Below are 23278 nucleotides of genomic sequence, written 5' to 3'. Positions count from 1 at the left end.
ATTGTCCACAGTTTTAAAGCAATTTATCTGTGAGACTCTGGTAGAGCGGAAACCGTTTACTCTGTATGATAATAATGCACACGATCAATTAGGCGGAGTGTCAGTCAGTGCGCCAGATGCTGGGAAACACAAACATTTCTACATTTTACTAATGTATAACAATTGCATTCTTGATACATTCAGTTCGGAATTTACCCAGAGCAAAACTGTTCATTTTTATTTTCTTTGTGTCACTCAGCGTGAAGAGGAATATTCAAGAGTTATTAAGGTTTACAGCAGGAGGGAAAATTAAATGCAGAAATATTTATAATATTTAATCTCCTTTTATTATTTTAAAATAATTATCTATCTAATATCTTTCCATCTATTATATATCTATCTATCTATCATCTATCTTTGCATCTATTATCTATCTATCTATTATATATATATATATATATATATATCTTATATCTATATATCTATCTTATATCTATTTCATATCTATCAATATATCTATCTTCTATCTATTTCATATCTATCTATCTCCTTTTATTATTTTAAAAGAATTATCTATCTAATATCTATCTATTATCTATTATATATCTCATATACAGTATATATATATATATATATATATATATATATATATCTTCTATCTATTAAATATCTATCTCATATCTATCTACACTAAACCAATGGGAACAGACGCAATGTTGAGGCTTCATTCACACAGTCAGTGTTTGGTCAGTGATTTCCATCAGTGATTTCTGCCACAACCAGGAGTGGATCCTACACAGACATAAGGTAGAAGGGAAAGATCTGCACCTGTTCTGTGTTTTGGACCCGCACTTGGTTTTGGCTCAAAATTAGAGTTGAGCGAACACCTGGATGTTCGGGTTCGAGAAGTTCGGCCGAACATCCCGGAAATGTTCGGGTTCGGGATCCGAACCCGATCCGAACTTCGTCCCGAACCCGAACCCCATTGAAGTCAATGGGGACCCGAACTTTTCGGCACTAAAAAGGCTGTAAAACAGCCCAGGAAAGAGCTAGAGGGCTGCAAAAGGCAGCAACATGTAGGTAAATCCCCTGCAAACAAATGTGGATAGGGAAATGAATTAAAATAAAAATTAAATAAATAAAAATTAACCAAAATCAATTGGAGAGAGGTTCCATAGCAGAGAATCTGGCTTCCCGTCACCCACCACTGGAACAGTCCATTCTCAGATATTTAGGCCCCGGCACCCAGGCAGAGGAGAGAGGTCCCGTAACAGAGAATCTGTCTTCATGTCAGCAGAGAATTAGTCTGCATGTCATAGCAGAGAATGAGGCTTCACGTCAGCCACCACTGCAACAGTCCATTGGCATATATTTAGGCCCAGCACCCAGGCAGAGGAGGGAGGTCCCGTAACAGAGAATCTGTCTTCATGTCAGCAGAGAATTAGTCTGCATGTCATAGCAGAGAATGAGGCTTCACGTCAGCCACCACTGCAACAGTCCATTGGCATATATTTAGGCCCAGCACACACACAGGCAGAGGAGAGAGGTCCCGTAACAGAGAATCTGGCTTCATGTCAGCAGAGAATCAGTCTGCATGTCATAGCAGAGAATGAGGCTTCACGTCAGCCACCACTGCAACAGTCCATTGGCATATATTTAGGCCCAGCACACACACAGGCAGAGGAGAGAGGTCCCGTAACAGAGGATCTGGCTTCATGTCAGCAGAGAATCAGTCTGCATGTCATAGCAGAGAATCAGGCTTCACGTCAGCCACCACTGCAACAGTCCATTGTCATAAATTTAGGCCCAGCACCCAGGCAGAGGAGAGAGGTCCCGTAACAGACAATCTGGCTTCATGTCAGCAGAGAATTAGTCTGCATGTCATAGCAGAGAATGAGGCTTCACGTCAGCCACCACTGCAACAGTCCATTGGCATATATTTAGGCCTAGCACACAGGCAGAGGAGAGAGGTCCCGTAACAGACAATCTGGCTTCATGTCAGCAGAGAATCAGTCTGCATGTCATAGCAGAGAATGAGGCTTCACGTCACCCACCACTGCAACAGTCCATTGGCATATATTTAGGCCTAGCACACAGGCAGAGCAGAGAGGTCCCGTAACAGACAATCTGGCTTCATGACAGCAGAGAATCAGTCTGCATGTCATAGCAGAGAATGAGGCTTCACGTCACCCACCACTGCAACAGTCCATTGGCATATATTTAGGCCTAGCACACAGGCAGAGCAGAGAGGTCCCGTAACAGACGATCTGGCTTCATGTCAGCAGAGAATCAGTCTGCATGTCATAGCAGAGAATGAGGCTTCACGTCAGCCACCACTGCAACAGTCCATTGGCATATATTTAGGCCTAGCACACAGGCAGAGGAGAGAGGTCCCGTAACAGACAATCTGGCTTCATGTCAGCAGAGAATCAGTCTGCATGTCATAGCAGAGAATGAGGCTTCACGTCACCCACCACTGCAACAGTCCATTGGCATATATTTAGGCCCAGCACCCAGGCAGAGGAGGGAGGTCCCGTAACAGAGAATCTGTCTTCATGTCAGCAGAGAATTAGTCTGCATGTCATAGCAGAGAATGAGGCTTCACGTCAGCCACCACTGCAACAGTCCATTGGCATATATTTAGGCCCAGCACCCAGGCAGAGGAGGGAGGTCCCGTAACAGAGAATCTGTCTTCATGTCAGCAGAGAATTAGTCTGCATGTCATAGCAGAGAATGAGGCTTCACGTCAGCCACCACTGCAACAGTCCATTGGCATATATTTAGGCCCAGCACCCAGGCAGAGGAGGGAGGTCCCGTAACAGACAATCTGGCTTCATGTCAGCAGAGAATCAGTCTGCATGTCATAGCAGAGAATGAGGCTTCACGTCACCCACCACTGCAACAGTCCATTGGCATATATTTAGGCCCAGCACCCAGGCAGAGGAGGGAGGTCCCGTAACAGAGAATCTGTCTTCATGTCAGCAGAGAATTAGTCTGCATGTCATAGCAGAGAATGAGGCTTCACGTCAGCCACCACTGCAACAGTCCATTGGCATATATTTAGGCCCAGCACCCAGGCAGAGGAGGGAGGTCCCGTAACAGAGAATCTGTCTTCATGTCAGCAGAGAATTAGTCTGCATGTCATAGCAGAGAATGAGGCTTCACGTCAGCCACCACTGCAACAGTCCATTGGCATATATTTAGGCCCAGCACCCAGGCAGAGGAGGGAGGTCCCGTAACAGAGAATCTGTCTTCATGTCAGCAGAGAATTAGTCTGCATGTCATAGCAGAGAATGAGGCTTCACGTCAGCCACCACTGCAACAGTCCATTGGCATATATTTAGGCCCAGCACACACACAGGCAGAGGAGAGAGGTCCCGTAACAGAGAATCTGGCTTCATGTCAGCAGAGAATCAGTCTGCATGTCATAGCAGAGAATGAGGCTTCACGTTAGCCACCACTGCAACAGTCCATTGGCATATATTTAGGCCCAGCACACACACAGGCAGAGGAGAGAGGTCCCGTAACAGAGAATCTGTCTTCATGTCAGCAGAGAATTAGTCTGCATGTCATAGCAGAGAATGAGGCTTCACGTCAGCCACCACTGCAACAGTCCATTGGCATATATTTAGGCCCAGCACACACACAGGCAGAGGAGAGAGGTCCCGTAACAGACAATCTGGCTTCATGTCAGCAGAGAATTAGTCTGCATGTCATAGCAGAGAATGAGGCTTCACGTCAGCCACCACTGCAACAGTCCATTGGCATATATTTAGGCCCAGCACACACACAGGCAGAGGAGAGAGGTCCCGTAACAGAGAATCTGTCTTCATGTCAGCAGAGAATTAGTCTGCATGTCATAGCAGAGAATCAGGCTTCACGTCACCCACCACTGCAACAGTCCATTGGCATATATTTAGGCCCAGCACCCAGGCAGAGGAGGGAGGTCCCGTAACAGAGAATCTGTCTTCATGTCAGCAGAGAATTAGTCTGCATGTCATAGCAGAGAATGAGGCTTCACGTCACCCACCACTGCAACAGTCCATTGGCATATATTTAGGCCTAGAACACAGGCAGAGGAGAGGTTCATTCAACTTTGGGTAGCCTCGCAATATAATGGTAAAATGAAAATAAAAATAGGATTGAATGAGGAAGTGCCCTGGAGTCCAATAATATATGGTTATGGGGAGGTAGTTAATGTCTAATCTGGACAAGGGACGGACAGGCCCTGTGGGATCCATGCCTGGTTCATTTTTATGAACGTCAGCTTGTCCACATTGGCTGTAGACAGGCGGCTGCGTTTGTCTGTAATGACGCCCCCTGCCGTGCTGAATACACGTTCAGACAAAACGCTGGCTGCCGGGCAGGCCAGCACCTCCAAGGCATAAAAGGCTAGCTCTGGCCACGTGGACAATTTAGAGACCCAGAAGTTGAATGGGGCCGAACCATCAGTCAGTACGTGGAGGGGTGTGCACACGTACTGTTCCACCATGTTAGTGAAATGTTGCCTCCTGCTAACACGTTGCGTATCAGGTGGTGGTGCAGTTAGCTGTGGCGTGTTGACAAAAGTTTTCCACATCTCTGCCATGCTAACCCTGCCCTCAGAGGAGCTGGCCGTGACACAGCTGCCTTGGCGACCTCTTGCTCCTCCTCTGCCTTGGCCTTGGGCTTCCACTTGTTCCCCTGTGACATTTGGGAATGCTCTCAGTAGCGCGTCTACCAACGTGCGCTTGTACTCGCGCATCTTCCTATCACGCTCCAGTGCAGGAAGTAAGGTGGGCACATTGTCTTTGTAGCGTGGATCCAGCAGGGTGGCAACCCAGTAGTCCGCACAGGTTAAAATGTGGGCAACTCTGCTGTCGTTGCGCAGGCACTGCAGCATGTAGTCGCTCATGTGTGCCAGGCTGCCCAGGGGTAAGGACAAGCTGTCCTCTGTGGGAGGCGTATCGTCATCGTCCTGCCTTTCCCCCCAGCCACGCACCAGTGATGGACCCGAGCTGCGTTGGGTGCCACCCCGCTGTGACCATGCTTCATCCTCATCCTCCTCCACCTCCTCCTCATCCTCGTCCTCCTCGTCCTCCAGTAGTGGGCCCTGGCTGGCCACATTTGTACCTGGCCTCTGCTGTTGCCAAAAACCTCCCTCTGAGTCACTTCGAAGAGACTGGCCTGAAAGTGCTAAAAATGACCCCTCTTCCTCCTCCTCCTCCTCCTCCTGGGCCACCTCCTCTTCCATCATCGCCCTAAGTGTTTTCTCAAGGAGACATAGAAGTGGTATTGTAACGCTGATAACGGTGTCATCGCCACTGGCCATGTTGGTGGAGTACTCGAAACAGCGCAACAGGGCACACAGGTCTCGCATGGAGGCCCAGTCATTGGTGGTGAAGTGGTGCTGTTCTGTAGTGCGACTGACCCGTGCGTGCTGCAGCTGAAACTCCACTATGGCCTGCTGCTGCTCGCACAGTCTGTCCAGCATGTGCAAGGTGGAGTTCCACCTGGTGGGCACGTCGCATATGAGGCGGTGAGCGGGAAGGCCGAAGTTACGCTGTAGCGCAGACAGGCGAGCAGGAGTAGGATGTGAACGCCGGAAGCGCGAACAGACGGCCCGCACTTTATGCAGCAGCTCTGACATGTCGGGGTAGTTGTGAATGAACTTCTGCACCACCAAATTCAGCACATGCGCCAAGCAAGGGATGTGCGTCAAATTGGCTAGTCCCAGAGCTGCAACGAGATTTCGCCCATTATCACACACCACCAGGCCGGGCTTGAGGCTCACCGGCAGCAACCACTCGTCGGTCTGTTGTTCTATACCCCGCCACAACTCCTGTGCGGTGTGGGGCCTGTCCCCCAAACATATGAGTTTCAGAATGGCCTGCTGACGTTTACCCCGGGCTGTGCTGAAGTTGGTGGTGAAGGTGTGTGGCTGACTGGATGAGCAGGTGGAAGAAGAGGAGGAGGAAGCCGAGAAGGAGGAGGTGGCAACAGGAGGCAAAGAATGTTGCCCTGCGATCCTTGGCGGCGGAAGGACGTGCGCCAAACAGCTCTCCGCCTGGGGCCCAGCTGCCACTACATTTACCCAGTGTGCAGTTAGGGAGATATAGCGTCCCTGGCCGTGCTTACTGGTCCACGTATCTGTGGTTAGGTGGACCTTGCCACAGATGGCGTTGCGCAGTGCACACTTGATTTTATCGGATACTTGGTTGTGCAGGGAAGGCACGGCTCTCTTGGAGAAGTAGTGCCGGCTGGGAACAACATACTGTGGGACAGCAAGCGACATGAGCTGTTTGAAGCTGTCTGTGTCCACCAGCCTAAATGACAGCATTTCATAGGCCAGTAGTTTAGAAATGCTGGCATTCAGGGCCAGGGATCGAGGGTGGCTAGGTGGGAATTTACGCTTTCTATCAAATGTTTGTGAGATGGAGAGCTGAACGCTGGCGTGTGACATGGTTGAGACGCTTGGTGACGGAGGTGGTGGTGGTGGTGTTGGTGGTACATCCCCTGTTTGCTGGGCGGCAGGTGCCAACGTTCCTCCAGAGGCGGAGGAAGAGGCCGAGGCGGCAGCAGCAGAATAGGCCGAGGCGGCAGCAGCAGAAGAGGTAGCAGGGGGAGCCTGAGTGACTTCCTTGGTTTTAAGGTGTTTACTCCACTGCAGTTCATGCTTTGCATGCAGGTGCCTGGTCATGCAGGTTGTGCTCAGGTTCAGAACGTTAATGCCTCGCTTCAGGCTCTGATGGCACAGCGTGCAAACCACTCGGGTCTTGTCGTCAGCACATTGTTTGAAGAAGTGCCATGCCAGGGAACTCCTTGAAGCTGCCTTTGGGGTGCTCGGTCCCAGATGGCGGCGGTCAGTAGCAGGCGGAGTCTCTTGGCGGCGGGTGTTCTGCTTTTGCCCACTGCTCCCTCTTTTGCTACGCTGTTGGCTCGGTCTCACCACTGCCTCTTCCTCCGAACTGTGAAAGTCAGTGGCACGACCTTCATTCCATGTGGGGTCTAGGACCTCATCGTCCCCTGCATCGTCTTCCACCCAGTCTTGATCCCTGACCTCCTGTTCAGTCTGCACACTGCAGAAAGACGCAGCAGTTGGCACCTGTGTTTCGTCATCATCAGAGACATGCTGAGGTGGTATTCCCATGTCCTCATCATCAGGAAACATAAGTGGTTGTGCGTCAGTGCATTCTATGTCTTTCACCGCTGGGGAAGGGCTAGGTGGATGCCCTTGGGAAACCCTGCCAGCGGAGTCTTCAAACAGCATAAGAGACTGCTGCATAACTTGAGGCTGAGACAGTTTCCCTGGTATGCATGGGGGTGATGTGACAGACTGATGGGGTTGGTTTTCAGGCGCCATCTGTGCGCTTTCTGCAGAAGACTGGGTGGGAGATAATGTGAACGTGCTGGATCCACTGTCGGCCACCCAATTGACTAATGCCTGTACCTGCTCAGGCCTTACCATCCTTAGAACGGCATTGGGCCCCACCATATATCGCTGTAAATTCTGGCGGCTACTGGGACCTGAGGTAGTTGGTACACTAGGACGTGTGGATGTGGCAGAACGGCCACGTCCTCTCCCAGCACCAGAGGGTCCACTAACACCACCACGACCATGTCCACGTCCGCGTCCCTTACTAGATGTTTTTCTCATTGTTATGGTTCACCACAACAACAAATATATTATTTGGCCCAATGTATTGTATTCAAATTCAGCGGGATATAAATTTGAGGCCTAGTATTTAGGCGCTGGGTGACCGGTATGGATTTAGTGACAGAATTAGACTTGGAAATGCACAGAAGCGTGTGTGTGAAGTTATTCTGAATGACCCAATGTGCACCTTGAATATTATATACCCTTTTAGGGATAGATTTCAAATAGCTCTGATATAGCAGAAACCACTAAATTATGAAATTGCTAAATTGGGAATTGTATTTCAACCCAGAACAAGAAATGTGCTTGAACGGACACTAAATAACTCGCCCAGCTACAGCACTAGGGACAGATTTAGCGGGATATAAATTTGAGGCCTAGTATTTAGGCGCTGGGTGACAGGTATGGGTTTAGTGCCAGAATTAGACTTGGAAATACACAGTAGCGGGTGTGTGTGAAGTTATTCTGAATGACCCAATGTGCACCTTGAATATTATATACCCTTTTAGGGATAGATTTCAAATAGCTCTGATATAGCAGAAACCACTAAATTATGAAATTGCTAAATTGGGAATTGTATTTCAACCCAGAACAAGAAATGTGCTTGAACGGACACTAAATAACTCGCCCAGCTACAGCACTAGGGACAGATTTAGCGGGATATAAATTTGAGGCCTAGTATTTAGGCGCTGGGTGACAGGTATGGGTTTAGTGCCAGAATTAGACTTGGAAATACACAGTAGCGGGTGTGTGTGAAGTTATTCTGAATGACCCAATGTGCACCTTGAATATTATATACCCTTTTAGGGATAGATTTCAAATAGCTCTGATATAGCAGAAACCACTAAATTATGAAATTGCTAAATTGGGAATTGTATTTCAACCCAGAACAAGAAATGTGCTTGAACGGACACTAAATAACTCGCCCAGCTACAGCACTAAGGACAGATTTAGCGGGATATAAATTTGAGGCCTAGTATTTAGGCGCTGGGTGACCGGTATGGATTTAGTGACAGAATTAGACTGGGATATGGCCAAAAAATAAACAGACTATTGCTGGTTAAATGCACTTGGTGTGACAGCTTCACCCTGATGTAGGCTTTAGCCAAAAAACAACCACACCATTGAGGGTTAAATGCACTTGGTGACAGGCGCAGCTTGCCCCTGATTTAGTATATGGCCAAAAAATGAACAGACTATTGCTGGTTAAATGCACTTGGTGTGACAGCTTCACCCTGATGTAGGCTTTAGCCAAAAAACAACCACACCATTGAGGGTTAAATGCACTTGGTGACAGGCGCAGCTTGCCCCTGATTTTGTATATGGCCAAAAAATGAACAGACTATTGCTGGTTAAATGCACTTGGTGTGACAGCTTCACCCTGATGTAGGCTTTAGCCAAAAAACAACCACACCATTGAGGGTTAAATGCACTTGGTCGCAGCTTGTGCTGGCGCACCACAAGACACAAAATGGCCGCCGATCACCCCAGAAAAATGTGACTGACAAACGGTCTGGGCAGCCTAAAAACAGTGAGCAATTGAGGATCAGCAGCTCAATGATCCACAGCTGCAGATCGATCAGTTAATCAAGTCCTTTGGAGGAGTTAATCTGCCTAATCTCGCCCTACTGTCGCAGCCGCAACCTCTCCCTACGCTAATCAGAGCAGAGTGACGGGCGGCGCTATGTGACTCCAGCTTAAATAGAGGCTGGGTCACATGGTGCTCTGGCCAATCACAGCCATGCCAATAGTAGGCATGGCTGTGATGGCCTCTTGGGGCAAGTAGTATGACGCTTGTTGATTGGCTGCTTTGCAGCCTTTCAAAAAGCGCCAAGAAAGCGTCACAAAAGCGCGAAGAAAGCGACGAACACCGAACCCGAACCCGGACTTTTACGAAAATGTCCGGGTTCGGGTCCGTGTCACGGACACCCCAAAATTCGGTACGAACCCGAACTATACAGTTCGAGTTCGCTCATCCCTACTCAAAATCACTGATGGAAATCACTGACCAAACACTGACTGTGCGAATAAGGCCTTAGTCCTCTCACAGGACCATTTTAAAGCATATAACTATAAGTACCCTAATCACCCAATGAACACTCATTGGGTGGAAGCATCGCTGATGTGGTCGCTAGAGATGAGAGAATCGAAGTCAAAAGAATCGACTTTGATCCGAATTTTAGAATTTGATTCGCCATGAAGCCAAATTTCCTTGCGCTTCATGGTAACTAATAATTTTTGGGGACATCTCAGTAAAAAAAAAAATTCACCTTATCCATTTGCTCGCGGAGAGGCTGTCGCAGCTGTTTTGATTGAAGAAATCTTGCGCAAGATTTGGCGCAGTTTTTTCAATCAAGATGGCTGCAACAACCTGTCCACGAGCAAATGGATAAGGTGAGAATGATTTTTTTACCCTAAATAACCCCTAAAAGGCCATGATTTTAATGTTAGATGCCACGATCAGCGATAAACGTGGCATCTGAGGGGTTCAATGACGATGGGCGGCGTGATCGCCATTCCCTATCATTGCGCCCACTACATACAATGGAATGGAATTCATGACGAAGTAATTCGTAACGAATCTAATTTCTTTGTGAAATTCGGTGAAGCAGCCAAATCAAATTATTTAATTGAATTGATAACTTTGCTCATCACTAGTTCACAAATATCATTTCTGGGCAGCAGATCGTACGTGAAGAGACCGACTGCCTAGAAACAATGGGGTTTATTCATGACCAGATAGACGCCACTTTTGTGACGTTTATCTGGCGCAGATTCTGTCGCAAGCCATGGTGCGGCACAATCTGCGACTTCTTCCCTGCTCATGCCAGGTCTACAAAAGGGGGCTTGGCGTGGGCAGAGAAGGGCGGCATCTAATTTATCATTTTCTATGGCTGATTTAGGCTACATGCACACGACCGCGCCGTTTTCTGCAAACCGCGGACCCGGAAAACGATCGTGTGCATGAGGCCTTAGGTGTAGAAAATGGTCTAAATGTAAGACAGCTAGGAAGATGTCTTACATTTAGAAACCGTGGTGGATGCGCTGAAGTTATGTAGAGGCCGGCACCTCTTCATAACTCCGGAGGATCTACCGCCAGCTATAGATCTTATTAAGACTGGAGTCTAAAACACCAGTCTTAATAAATGTGCCCCAATGATTCTCTGTGGGGAAGAGTGATCACAGTAGCGATCGCTGGTTCTCACACAGAGGAGGTGATTGCTGCATGCAAAATAACAATTGAGAAGTTCAGAAAACTCTGTCCATGTTACAGATGGAAAAAAAATTTCAATAATAAATAAATAAATACTGTATATACTGAAAGACAAAGAAATAAATAAATAAAAAAGGGAAGAAAAAAGTTGAGATCTAGGAGACCTCAGTGAGACACACATTTTTAGGATAATCGAAGCTCTTTTTATTCATGTAGAATCTATTTGGACCCAAGTCAAATCAGTTGACCAAACTGGCCCAAAATTGAACCTGAATCACATTTTAAGCGATTTGCTCCTCTATATGAAAGATCTGTCAGCTCTCCTGTCTTCCTTAGGGCTCATGCACACAAACGTATTTTTTTTCTGTGTCCGTTCCGGGTTTTTTTGCGGATCGTGTGCGGAACCTTTCATTTCAATGGGTCTGCAAAAAAAAAAAACAGAAGTTATTCTGTGTGCATTCCGTTTCCGTATGTCCGTATTTCCCTTCCGCAAAAAAATAGAACATGTCCTATTATTGTCCGTATTACGGACAAGGATAGTACTGTTTTATTAGGGGCCAGCTGTTCCCTTCCGCAAAATACAGAATGCACACGGACATCATCCGTATTTTTTGAGGAATGCAAAATACATATGGTCGTGTGCATGAGCCCTTCGTAAACACTTGTATTCCCCGTAGTATGACAATTCTGGATTGCATTTTCATACAACTCTAGGTTGTGCTATTTCTTGAGTATTCCTCTTAGCAATTTATGAATAAGTTGACATCTAGGTGTTACCATTTGGGGGTGGGGGCTATCTCTACAAATGATGACATTGCCCAATCAGCAATGACTGCTAGTAACAGACTATGCGAGGACACGCCATTTTGACTAAGAAATTGGTAACACTCAGTTGTCAATTTGTTCCTATATTTCTAGGAAGCATATCAGAGGAACAGGAATATGCAAACAGACATGCAATTAAATTTAAAAATATATATTTTGGTGTAAATGGAATAGAGAGGGGGACGCTGGGAATGGCTCATGTTGCATGTTATGCTGCTTAGGTCTCCTGCAGAGAGCACATTACCAAAGTGTGCAGTTTCTGAAGATCAAACACTTCCAAGAAGCAAAGTAGAATTCTAAGGACAATTTCACGCAAGCCTGATATAAGCTCATCTCTGCGCCCATATTACAGGCCTGACAGCTACTGCAGGTATATGGCTACTTTTAGAAAAAAAAATAAAAAAAGTAACAGCAGCACAGTGGAAAAAAGTACGGGTAGTTAGGGTGCTAAATCTTCTGGAAAGGTGGACAACCTTTCCTGTAGTATAGTATATCCAAAGAATAGGCAGCACTCCGAATGTGAAAAAGGTGATGACCCGAATGCCCAAAAACACTATGACTAATTTGTTTGATACCTTATTCTCTTCCATTTTTGACTAGATAATGTCTGTAAAACGTGGAATATGACAGCATTATAGCTCAACAAATGTAAAAATTATAGTACAAAGTAATAAAATAATAGATAATAAATACAAAAATAATAAAATAGTTACAAATTATGATGTATTTTATTCCAGAAATTGCGGGAAACACAGATGATATCCCACTTGTTCGCTGGAGACAGCAGTGGCTTGAAAATGGGACTCTTCTTTTCCATATTCATCACCAGGATGGCTCATCAAACTTGCCAGGTCAGGAAGCCACCGAAGAACCTCAAGGCGAGGCAGCTGAAGAGGAATTACGGATACTGCACATTTCAGTCATGGTAAGTCAGTGTCACTTATCAAAATTTCAACATCCTTAAAGAGAAGTCACCTCTCCTGACATGTCTGTTTTAGTAACTAATTGCATTTCCTATGTAATAACAATCCTGGAGCATCTATTCTTATGACTCTATGTTGTGCCTTTCCGTTATTATTTCTGCTAGAATTTATGAACAGATTGTTAGCAGTTTCCAGTGAAGGTCCAGATGGTTGTCACCAGTCTGGGATGTGTCCCTGCACATCTGACCAGCACAGTAGGTAAGATAAAGGAAGGAAACAGAACACAACAAGGCAAACAAAACAACTGACTAGGCCCCAAATGCTAGGGAACAAAGGGGTCACCTCCTAGCAATCCCTAAAACACTTTCCCTAAGCTGCTATGCCCATGTGCATGTCTCGATGGTAGATATGCACATGCCCACGAACCTAAAACTATAACACACTGGACCAAACCCTCAGCTGTAGGGAAGAAGGAAAGAGACACCCAGCTCCTTCAACAACTGTAAAAACTTGTAAAAACAGACACAAAAGGGAAAATGACTTCTCTAGAGATGTGTTGGAGCAGACGATCCACCAAACTTCCAGAGCTCACACAAGGCAGAACTATAACCCGCAAAGGCTATAGGGAGGAATAAATAGCCTCATCAATTACCTAAAGAACAACACCTGGGAGGAGGTGGGATTCAGTTCAAACCCACAACAAAACAAACTGTCAGATCGAGTCACGTGCAGCAACTCTGACAGATCTCCTCAGAACACCCACAGGGCAGGGCGTGACTCTGACACTGGCAGTACTGATTGGATAATATCAGAATGTGCAAGGACACCCCCCAACGGGTAACACCAAGCTGGGCCTTCATTGCAAACTGATGGTAATTTATTCATCATTTCTAGCAGGAATAATTAAGGAATGACACGTCATAGAGTAATAAGAATAGATGCTCCAAAATTGTTTTTACATGGGAAATGCAAGTAGTTAATAAATATGACTGTAAGGCCTCATGCACACGGCCGTTGTTTTGGTCCGCATCCGAGCCACTTTTTTGGCGGCTCGTATGCGGACCTATTCACTTCAATGAGGCCGCAAAAGATGCGGACTGCACTCTGTGTGTTGTCTGCATCTGTTGCTCCGTTCTGTGGCCCCGCTAAAAAAATATAACATGTCATATTCTTGTCCGTGCTTTGCGGACAAGAATAGGCATTTATATTGAAGGCTGTCTGTGCCGTTCCGCAATCTGCGTAACGTGCACGGACGCCGTCCGTGTTTTGCAAATCCGTGATTTGCGGACCGCAAAACACACCACGGTCGTGTGCATAAGGCCTAATACAGATGTGTTTTAGTGTCTGGGTGCATTACATCCTTTACACCCCAAACTCCTTTTTGTGACTCTATGTTCGGTTCAGAAGGGTGCCCTCGTGTCGATTGTTATCTACAGACAATAAAATGCAGCTATATTATGACCATGTCAAACCAGCCTTACAGATATGAAGCATAATATCTAAGCTGCCTTCACTTTTAGGCCATTTATAACTTTGTGACAGTTCAAAATCGATCTTGCATCACAGTGTTGGCTTTATAAAGCATTTGTGTGTATTATTTAGTTTTTTTTTCACCTTATCTTCAGTATTCTGCTTCTGGCTTTGACTCTTAGGAAGAATGTAAAGTGCTCCTTGTTTGTTCCGCTTATACATTATTTATTATATGGCTTCCTCTGATGTCCAGTGTGTTCTGGAAAATGCATGGAGGCCCCAGGACTTATTCTTTTCACCTGAGAGGCTTTTTATCCCAAACAATTCCTTTTTTTTTATTTTACTGAATTATCATTTTAATTCAACAAAGGGGCATATGGGAAATATGAATGCACTGAAAACATAATATATATATTTTTTTTTTTTATGACTATAATAGCTTACATGTGAAGAGAAGAAGGCCTGTCATTTTTAAAGGGCTTCTGTCACCCCCAAAAGTAATTTTTTTTTTTTTAGGCTAATTAAAATCCTTATACTGAGATTTTTCTATATATAGTGCTCTTACCCTTTTCTGTTGGCTAGTTTCTTTAAAAATGGCACTTTTATAATATGTAAATGACCTCTCTACCAGCAAGTAGGGCGGTTACTTGCTTCTAGCCGCCGCATCCTCCTTTCAAAAAACGCCCCCTCCTCCTGCTGATTGACAGGGCCAGCGAGCGCTCTCCTCCTCCGACTGGCCCTGTCTGCAATTCAAATCCCGCGCCTGCACCTCATTCGGCGCAGGCGCTCTGAGAGAAGGACGCTCGCTTCCTCAGCACTCCCTCAGTGCGCCTGCGCCGATGACATCACCTCTAAACCCGAAAGAGAGGACGTCATCGTCGCAGGCACACTGAGGAAGTGCTGAGGAAGCGAGTGTCCTTCTCTCAGGGCGCCTGCGCCGAATGAGGTGCAGGCGCGGGATTTGAATTGCAGACAGGGCCAGCCGGAGGAGGAGAACGCTCGCTGGCCCTGTCAATCAGCAGCAAGAGGGGGCGTTTTTTTGAAAGGAGGATGCGGCGGCTACCAGCAAGTAACCGCCCTACTTGCTGGTAGAGAGGTAATTTACATATTATAAAAGTGCCGTTTTTAAAGAAACTAGCCAACCGAAAGGGTAAGAGCACTATATATAGAAAAATTGCAGTATAAGGATTTTAATAAAAAAAAATATATGACTTTTGGGGGGTGACAAAAGCCCTTTAAAGGCTATGGGCACCTTTTAGGAAAATTTCTTGAAATGATTCTACTTTTTTCTATTTTGGGTTTAAAATAAGATTTGCAGTTAGTTAAAATTCTGAGCCCACTTTGCCCTACAGCCTGTGTGTATTTCAATGCAAAGCAGGCTGCAGAATACTATTCAGTGTGAAATCTATCGTTCGGACCGTTCAGTGGCTCCTGTGATCTCCTGATGCTGATTTAAGCTCAATTGCAATCAGATCAAAGTTGATCAAAAAATACATGCAATAAAATAGAAAAATACCCAAAAGGTGTCCACAGCCTTCCCTGTGGGTCATGCAGACAAGACAGATATTATTGGAACAACCAGCCAACTCTTATCCCCCGTATGGCAGTGAGTTAACTCCTGAAAGAACCAAGGAATCGGGCATGCTGAAATCCAACATATCCTATTCTAGACAAACTCATTAGAGGGGATTTGCTGACATTAAAAGGACATTCACTGATAAACCGGGCAGAAAGCTGTGTTAGAGCTAGCTCAGCTGAAAGTGATGACACCTTTCACTTAGTGACCTGTTCTTTCATTCTGCAGGAAAAGTACTTTTAATCCATATGCACATGAGTAGCTAAGTGCACCAAGGGTGGGTCCCAACCACCTTGTGCAACCTTACGTCCCCTGCTTGCTCTACCAGCCCCTCCCTCGCCAAGAATGATGACTATGCAGGAGCCTGACCCTGTAAATCAAAAACGAGGGGCAGGAGCTGGTGGAGGAAGCAAGAGGAGCAAGGGTGCACAGAATGGCCTGGGTCTGCCCTCAGTGCACTTAACTGCTCATCTGCATACGGATTTAGGGTCCATTCACACGTCCGCAAATGGGTCCGCATCCGTTACGCAATATCGGGAACGGGTGCGGACCCATTCATTCTCAATGGGGCAGGAATGGATGCGGAGAGCACACTATGTGCGCTTCGCATCCGCATTTCCGGAGCGCAGACCCGAACATGTCCTACTCTTGTCCGCAATCGCGGACAAGAATAGGCAGTTCTATGGGGGTTGCCGGCCTGGTGTATTTGTGGATCCGCAATACACTACAGACGTGTGAATGGACCCTAAGGGCTCATGCACACGACCATTGTTGTTTTGCAGTCCGTTTTTCACGGATCCATTGTTCCGCATCTGAGGTTTTTTTTTCTCTGATTTAAGTCCTCTTCCGCTCCGTTATTGCACAAAACATATCCGTATGGTTTCCGTATTTGATACTTTTTTTGCGGATTGGAAACAGAAACAGTAACTTATTAATCACCAAACACATGAGCAATATAGGCTGGGCAAAGCATTTTATACAGTATGGATCCGCAAAATACGGATGAAATACAGATGACATACGGATGTGTTCCGTATTTTTTGGGGACCCATTGATTTGAAAGGGGCCTCGGACCGTGATTTGCGGACAATAATAGGGCATGCACTACTTTTTTGCGGAACGTAAACGGAATGCACACGGAATACCTTCCGTTGTTTTTGCAGACCCATTGAAGTGAATGGTTCTGTAAAAAAAAAAAAAGGAATGGAAGCGGAAAGAAAATAAGTTTGTGTGCACGAGCCCTAAAAGTACTTTTCCTTCAAGTATGAAGTAACGGATCACTAATTGAAAGGTATCATTACCGTCAGCTGAGTTACCCCTACAAGATATTGTGCCTGGTTTGACAGTACATTTCCTGGGGACTTCTTGTAATTCAGTGGGGACAGGCATTGGTGATGATGACAAGTATATGAAGAGTTACTACAAGAAAATTTAGACTAGCACATTCATGGTCACTAATAAAAGCATGGCTGCACAATATTTCACATGCAAACAATAGAACTGAGAAATGGGGATCATTCTAAATTAAAGTGGTATTATACCTACTATAAATGAAAAAATAGCAGCTCTTTGCTCAAATTTTTGATCAAACGTATGTTGTGCCCAATACACGTTTTATCAAAAATGTGCGCAAAGAGCTTCTATTTTTTCATTTATAGTAGGTATAATACCACTTTAATTCAAGTATATGAAGAGGACAGGGGCGTAGCTAATGGCTCATGGGCCCTGGTGCAAGAGTTCAGCTTGGGGCCCCCCTCAGTGCTTTGTGGCCAGGGGCAGCAAGCGCATAGCCTTCGTGTTGCCCGAGGCAAAATTTGAAACGCCACCCCCTTGAGCCAGAGGTGTAACTTGACCAGCATGCACTTTCTATAATACTGGTGTCTTCTTATACACCACAAGGGTCTTTGGGCCCCCTCAGGCTCCTGGGCCCGGTAGTGACAGCTACCTCTGCATTCCCTATAGCTACACCCCTGGAAGAGGATAGAACAATGAGCTGAATCCCTGCCTCTGTACATGAATGGTATGGTCCATTGTTGTGTAGTGCCTCCAGAGTTAAAGTATGGAGCCAGACACTTGACCTACACTTGTCATGTGACCCTGGACACATTCTATGTTATAAATGTTGAGAGAGTTGGTGCAAGAACCAAGGGGGTCATTTACTAATCTGAAACACACCTGTCACGAGGGTGTTAAGAGCCACGTCTGACTCCGTTATACCCGGGGTCAGGAAGTCGCAGCGGGTGGCTGCGCGCTCTATGTCTAAAGATCATGCTGCTTCTTAATGATAGCTTTCTGTGTTTGCCTTGCAATCCTTTTTGTCTCACTCAGGGATCCGTAGCTTCTTCTCCTCAGCTGTTCCTTGTCTGTCACTCCCAACCTCCTTATATTCCCCTCTCCCACTTCTCTGGTTGCCAGATATAGAGCTTCCTGCCTGGACTTCTATACTGACCCACTGGAGCTGTGAATCCTGGTTGTTGTTCCAGAGTGTTATCCTCCGGATCCCTGTTGGGCTTTTTGTTGTCTCCTGTTGTCGCCCACCTGGGATTATATGTTTGTCTGTATTGTCTGTCCTCTTCTTGGTGTTTTCCTTTAGTGTTAGTGGTGCGGACTAGTGTTCCCACCGCCCTATTCACTACCTAGGGCTCATATTAGGGAAAGCCAGGGTTTAGGCATGTGATTGGCGTACGGGTGAGGAACCCGTCTAGGGACGTCAGGGCAGTCAGGTGCCAGCCTCAAGGTGAGTTAGGGGTCACCACCTTTCCCTCTCCCTTGGACAGGGCCTTCCCTTTTCCCACCCTTTGCGTCACGTATGTGATCGGCACGCCGGTTGTGATAACACCTAAATTAGGAGTATTTCAGGGACAGATAGCCGCTATCTGCAAATTCGCCCTGCTCACGCCAGGTCTAAAATAGTGGGTGTGGTGTGGGAAGGGGATGGGCCAGCAGGCCCGTCTCATTCATCATTTTCTATGCCTGCTTTAGGTGTAGAAAATGGTCTAAATCTAAGACAGCGCAGAAGCTGCCTTAGCCTCTTTCACACGAGCGTGTCCAGATTAGGTCCGGATGCGTCCCGGCGCATTGCGGCAAACTCACGCGAGTAGGTACGCAATTTTGACTGTAATTGCGTTCAGTTTTATCGTGCGGGTGCAATGTGTTTTGCACGCGCGTGATAAAAAACCGACTGTGGTACCCAAACCAAACTTCTTCACAGAAGTTTAGGTTTGGGTTCAAGGTTGTGTAGATGTTATTATTTCCCCTTATAACATGGTTATAAGGGAAAATAATAGCATTCTGAATACAGAATGCATAGTAAAATAGGGCTGGAGGGGTTAAAAAAATATATATATATTTTAACTCACCTTAATACACTTGTTCGGGCAGCCGGCATCTCTTCTGTCTTTTTCTGTGATGAAAAGGACCTTTGATGACGTCACTACGCTCATCACATGGTCCGTCACATGATACATCACCATGGTAAAAGATCATGTGACTGACCATGTGATGAACGTAGTGACGTCATCAAAGGTCCTTTTCATCACAGAAAAAGACAGAAGAGATGCTGGCTGCGCGAACAAGTGGATTAAGGTGAGGTAAAATATTTTTTATTTTTTTTTAACCCCTCCAGCCCTATTGTACTATGCATTCTGTATTCAGAATGCTATTATTTTCCCTTATAACCATGTTATAAGGGAAATTAATAAAGATCGGGTCCCCATCCCGATTGTCTCCTAGCAACCGTGCATGAAAATCGCACCGCATCCGCACTTGCTTGCGGATGCTTGAGATTTTCACGCAGCCCTATTCACTTCTATGGGGCCTGCGTTGCGTGGAAAACACACAAAATAGAGCTTGCTGCGATTTTCACGCAGTGCACAAGTGATATGTGAAAATCACCGCTCATGTGCACAGGCCCATAGAAATGAATGGGTCCGGATTCAGTGCGGGTGCAATGCGTTCACCTCACGCATGGCACCCGCACGGAAATCTCGCCCGTGTGAAAGAGGCCTTACATTTAGAACTGGCACTGGATGCCCCGAAGTTATGCAGAGGCTGGCGCCTCTTGATAGCTTCAGCGGATCCACCGCCAGCTATGGGGCTTTATTGAGACCAGCGTCCAAAATGCCCTTCCTAATAAATGTGCCCCTAAGTGTCTAATGCCAACTTTGTGAAGGAGTGCTGGGTCTTTAGTGTCAGTGGAACTTGGTGCAATACTTATAGACTCAGAATGCAGCTGGATGATGTAAGAATACTGCAATAGGTCAACTGTGATAAAAGTCTGGATATCCATAAAAAAGGTTGATCAGGTCTCTGATCTTGAGATGTCAGTTCAATGCTAAGTAACTTTGCTAAGTGACATCCCCCATATATCGTGCATGATAAATTGAGGGGATGGGTGTGACCAGTAATTTCCAGTCGTAACACATATTTATTCATTTCTAAAGACAGACTTTTATGGAGAGAAGTGAAGCAGATGTAAAATCAGTCAGATCTACGGAAGACATTGTACCTGTTTCATGTTAGGAGCACCATCAGGACAACCCTTGCCCTGTCCATATGCACTTCTTGGGTATATGGACGCCATAGAGGTGCTGCTGTAGAGAAACTGTGTATCCTGTGATAACATCCGATTGCTGGCCTCTTTTTGAAAAGGGGTTGTCCTCATGGGACAACATCTTCGAGTTTAATTCAATTCGGAACCTACTATAGATAAAATCCAGTATACTGTAGGTGTAATTAACACCAATATTATTATTTTATTCCTGTTGCATTTAGATGATTATGGAGAGCTTGTACCCAAATTAGAGACCTATTTTAGCTGTCTTCCTGCCTATCGGTTGCCAACAATTCTGACTAACATCATGTAATGATGCTGCAGGTCAGAATATGTTCTTGTAGAACATTAAGAGCCACTTTATTGTGACGTACTGTAGATAGAGGGAGGACAACCAAAGAAGGCAAGGAACCCTTTTATTATAATATCATGAGAAGAGGATTTGTGGACTTAAATGAGTTCCCTAGTTTAGAAAACCCATTTTCTTATACCCATCTGGAGAATCCCTAGTTGATGGGGGCAGAAGAGGGTGGCAATTTCCTGTTTAGGATCCTCATCTGGTGGCCAGAGTATCAAAGTAGAGAGCCTTTTCTCTCACTCTTGAGGACCTGTCCTAAATTACATAGACAGGGGCAGAACTAGAAAATACTGGGCCCCATAGCAAATTTTTGAACAGGCCCCTCCCAAGGAGCTTCCCCACAACCCCCTTCCCGAGGCTAGTCAATACAGCCCACACTGGCCATAGAATCCACCCCCCCATCCACCCCATCATGTAAAAAAATCTGAAAATGATACACTTACTAGTTCTGTACAGGAGGAGGTAAGAATTTACTTTACAGTATCCAGTTAGTGGTGCCCTTACTGCCCTACACAGTAGTTATGTCCCCTTAGTGCCCCCAAACTGTATATCTCCTCCTTAGACCCCTTTCACACAAGCAAGTTTTCGGCGTGGGTGCAATGCATGACGTGAACACACAGCACGTGCAGTGAATCCTGACCCATTAATTTCAATGCGTTTTTTTTTCACGCATCACTTCTGCGTTGCGTGAAAAACGTATAATGTTCTATATTCTGTGTGTTTCATTAAGCCCTGGCCCCATAAAAGTGAATGGGGTTTCAGTGAAAAACGCATTGCATCCACGGTTGCTAAGAGATGTTGTTTGTAAACCTTCAGTTTTTTTATCAGGCACGTGAAAAACGCATCAAAATGGTGTGAGTTTTACTGATCGCACTCTGAATGCATCCAGAACCAATCCATCACGCTCGTGTGAAAGAGGCCTTACTGTCCCTAAACTGTAGTTATTCCCTCTTAGTGCACTAATTACTGTAGTGCTGCCCGTTTAGTGCCCCCCTACAGTCGTGAAGCCCTTAGGCCTCATGCACACGACCGTTTTTTTTTAAGGTCTGCAAAAACGGGGTCCGTAGGTCCGTGATCCGTGACCGTTTTTTCCTCCGTGGGTCTTCCTTGTTTTTTGGAGGATCCACGGACATGAAAATTGAAAAAAAAATCAAAGTCAAGTTTGCCATTGAAATGATAGGAAAAAACGGACACGGATCACGGACACAGATCACGGACGCGGATGACAATATTGTGTGCATCCGTGATTTTTCACGGACCCATTGACTTGAATGGGTCCGTGAACCGTTGGCCGTGAAAAAAATAGGACAGGTCATATTTTTTTCACGGCCAGGAAACACGGATCACGGATGCGGCTGCCAAACGGTGCATTTTCCGATTTTTCCACGGACCCATTGAAAGTCAATGGGTCCGCGAAAAAAAACTGAAAACGGCACAACGGCCACGGATGCACACAACGGTCGTGTGCATGAGGCCTTATAGTATTAATAAAATAAAAAAGTAATACTCTCCTATATCTGTTAGGCCTCTTTCACACAACCATTAAATTTTTTTCCGTTTACGGGCCTTTTTTTGCGTTCAGTATACAGAACTATTTATTTCAATGATTCCGCAAAAAAAACGGAATGTACTCCGTATGCATTCTGTTTCCTTATTTCCGTTCCGTTGAAAGATAGAACATGTCCTATTATTGCCCACAAATCACATTCCGTGGCTCCATTCAAGTCAATAGGTCCGCAAAACAAATGGAACACATACGTAAACGCATCCGCATGTCTTCTGTATCCGTTCCGTTTTTGTGGAACCATCTATTGAAAATGTTATGTCCAGCCCAATTTTTTCTATGTAATATCTGTATACTGTATATGCCATATGGAAAGACGGAACGGAAACGGAAACACAACGGAAACAAAAAAACGGAACAACGGATCCGTGAAAAACAGACCGCAAAACACTGAAAAGGCCAGACATCCCATAGGACTGTCCATGTATGTGCTGTTCATATGATTAATCTATGGATGGGATGCATACTGTACATTACTCCCTAAATCTAGAATAGGGGCTACAATGGAGATAGCAAAGCTTTTGTGTAGTCAACACGACTCTTCCTCTGTAAAGTGCTGACTGAGAGAGAATGGTACCCCCATTGTCTCAAAAAGTTTAAGTTCTAGGAGTTGAACCCCCACCTGTCATTTGTGACATACACAGCCTATGGGCCAGATTTATCATTAGCTCAAGTCAAAATAATGGAGTGAAAAACTCACAAATTTTTGCGCAATCGATAGAACTGCGCAAAATGTTGCGACTTTTATTGGCTCTGCGCTATGCTTGCCAGTTTTCTGAAAGCTGCCATGTTTTCTTATGTAAATGAATCTCTAGAAAGATTTACTATTGCGACAATTTAAAATAGTCGCAAAAAATTGTGCAATTTCACTCTAGTGAGGACCATGCTTATCTTATGCGACTTTTTAATAGAACATGCAACTTTTTTGCAAAGACGTGCGACTTTTGTAAAGCCGCTTACTGAAGGATAAACTGCTACCGTCAAACCACATTTATCACAGTATTAAAGTACCATTAATAAATCTGACTCATCCAAAAGTGACTTTGGACATACGTAAAAGTGGAGTAAGATGTAAGTCTAATGATAAATCTGGCCCCATATATCTGTTTCAGATTTTAATACCCCTTGAAGTTTAATCGTACTTGACAATGTGGCCCTTGGATCAAAAAAGTTGTGCACCC

The 23278-nt window shown here is 45.5% G+C and overlaps 1 protein-coding gene across 2 annotated transcripts in view; it reads left to right on the top strand.

Annotated features, from left to right (window-relative positions):
- The window catches only part of ASTN1 (astrotactin 1), a 499082-nt gene that overhangs the window by 233406 nt on the left and 242398 nt on the right, over positions 1–23278 (top strand). For both annotated transcript variants that reach the window (XM_044301692.1, XM_044301691.1), the window contains exon 2: positions 12392–12579. In XM_044301692.1, coding sequence (XP_044157627.1) covers positions 12392–12579 — 188 coding nt within the window. The remainder of the gene's footprint in view (positions 1–12391; positions 12580–23278) is intronic.

Source organism: Bufo gargarizans, chromosome 7, assembly GCF_014858855.1.
Source record: "Bufo gargarizans isolate SCDJY-AF-19 chromosome 7, ASM1485885v1, whole genome shotgun sequence".
In the NCBI taxonomy this organism is placed as follows: Eukaryota; Metazoa; Chordata; class Amphibia; order Anura; family Bufonidae; genus Bufo; species Bufo gargarizans.
Note: the sequence above shows the minus strand (reverse complement) of the source record. Positions and strands in the feature narration are given on the sequence as shown.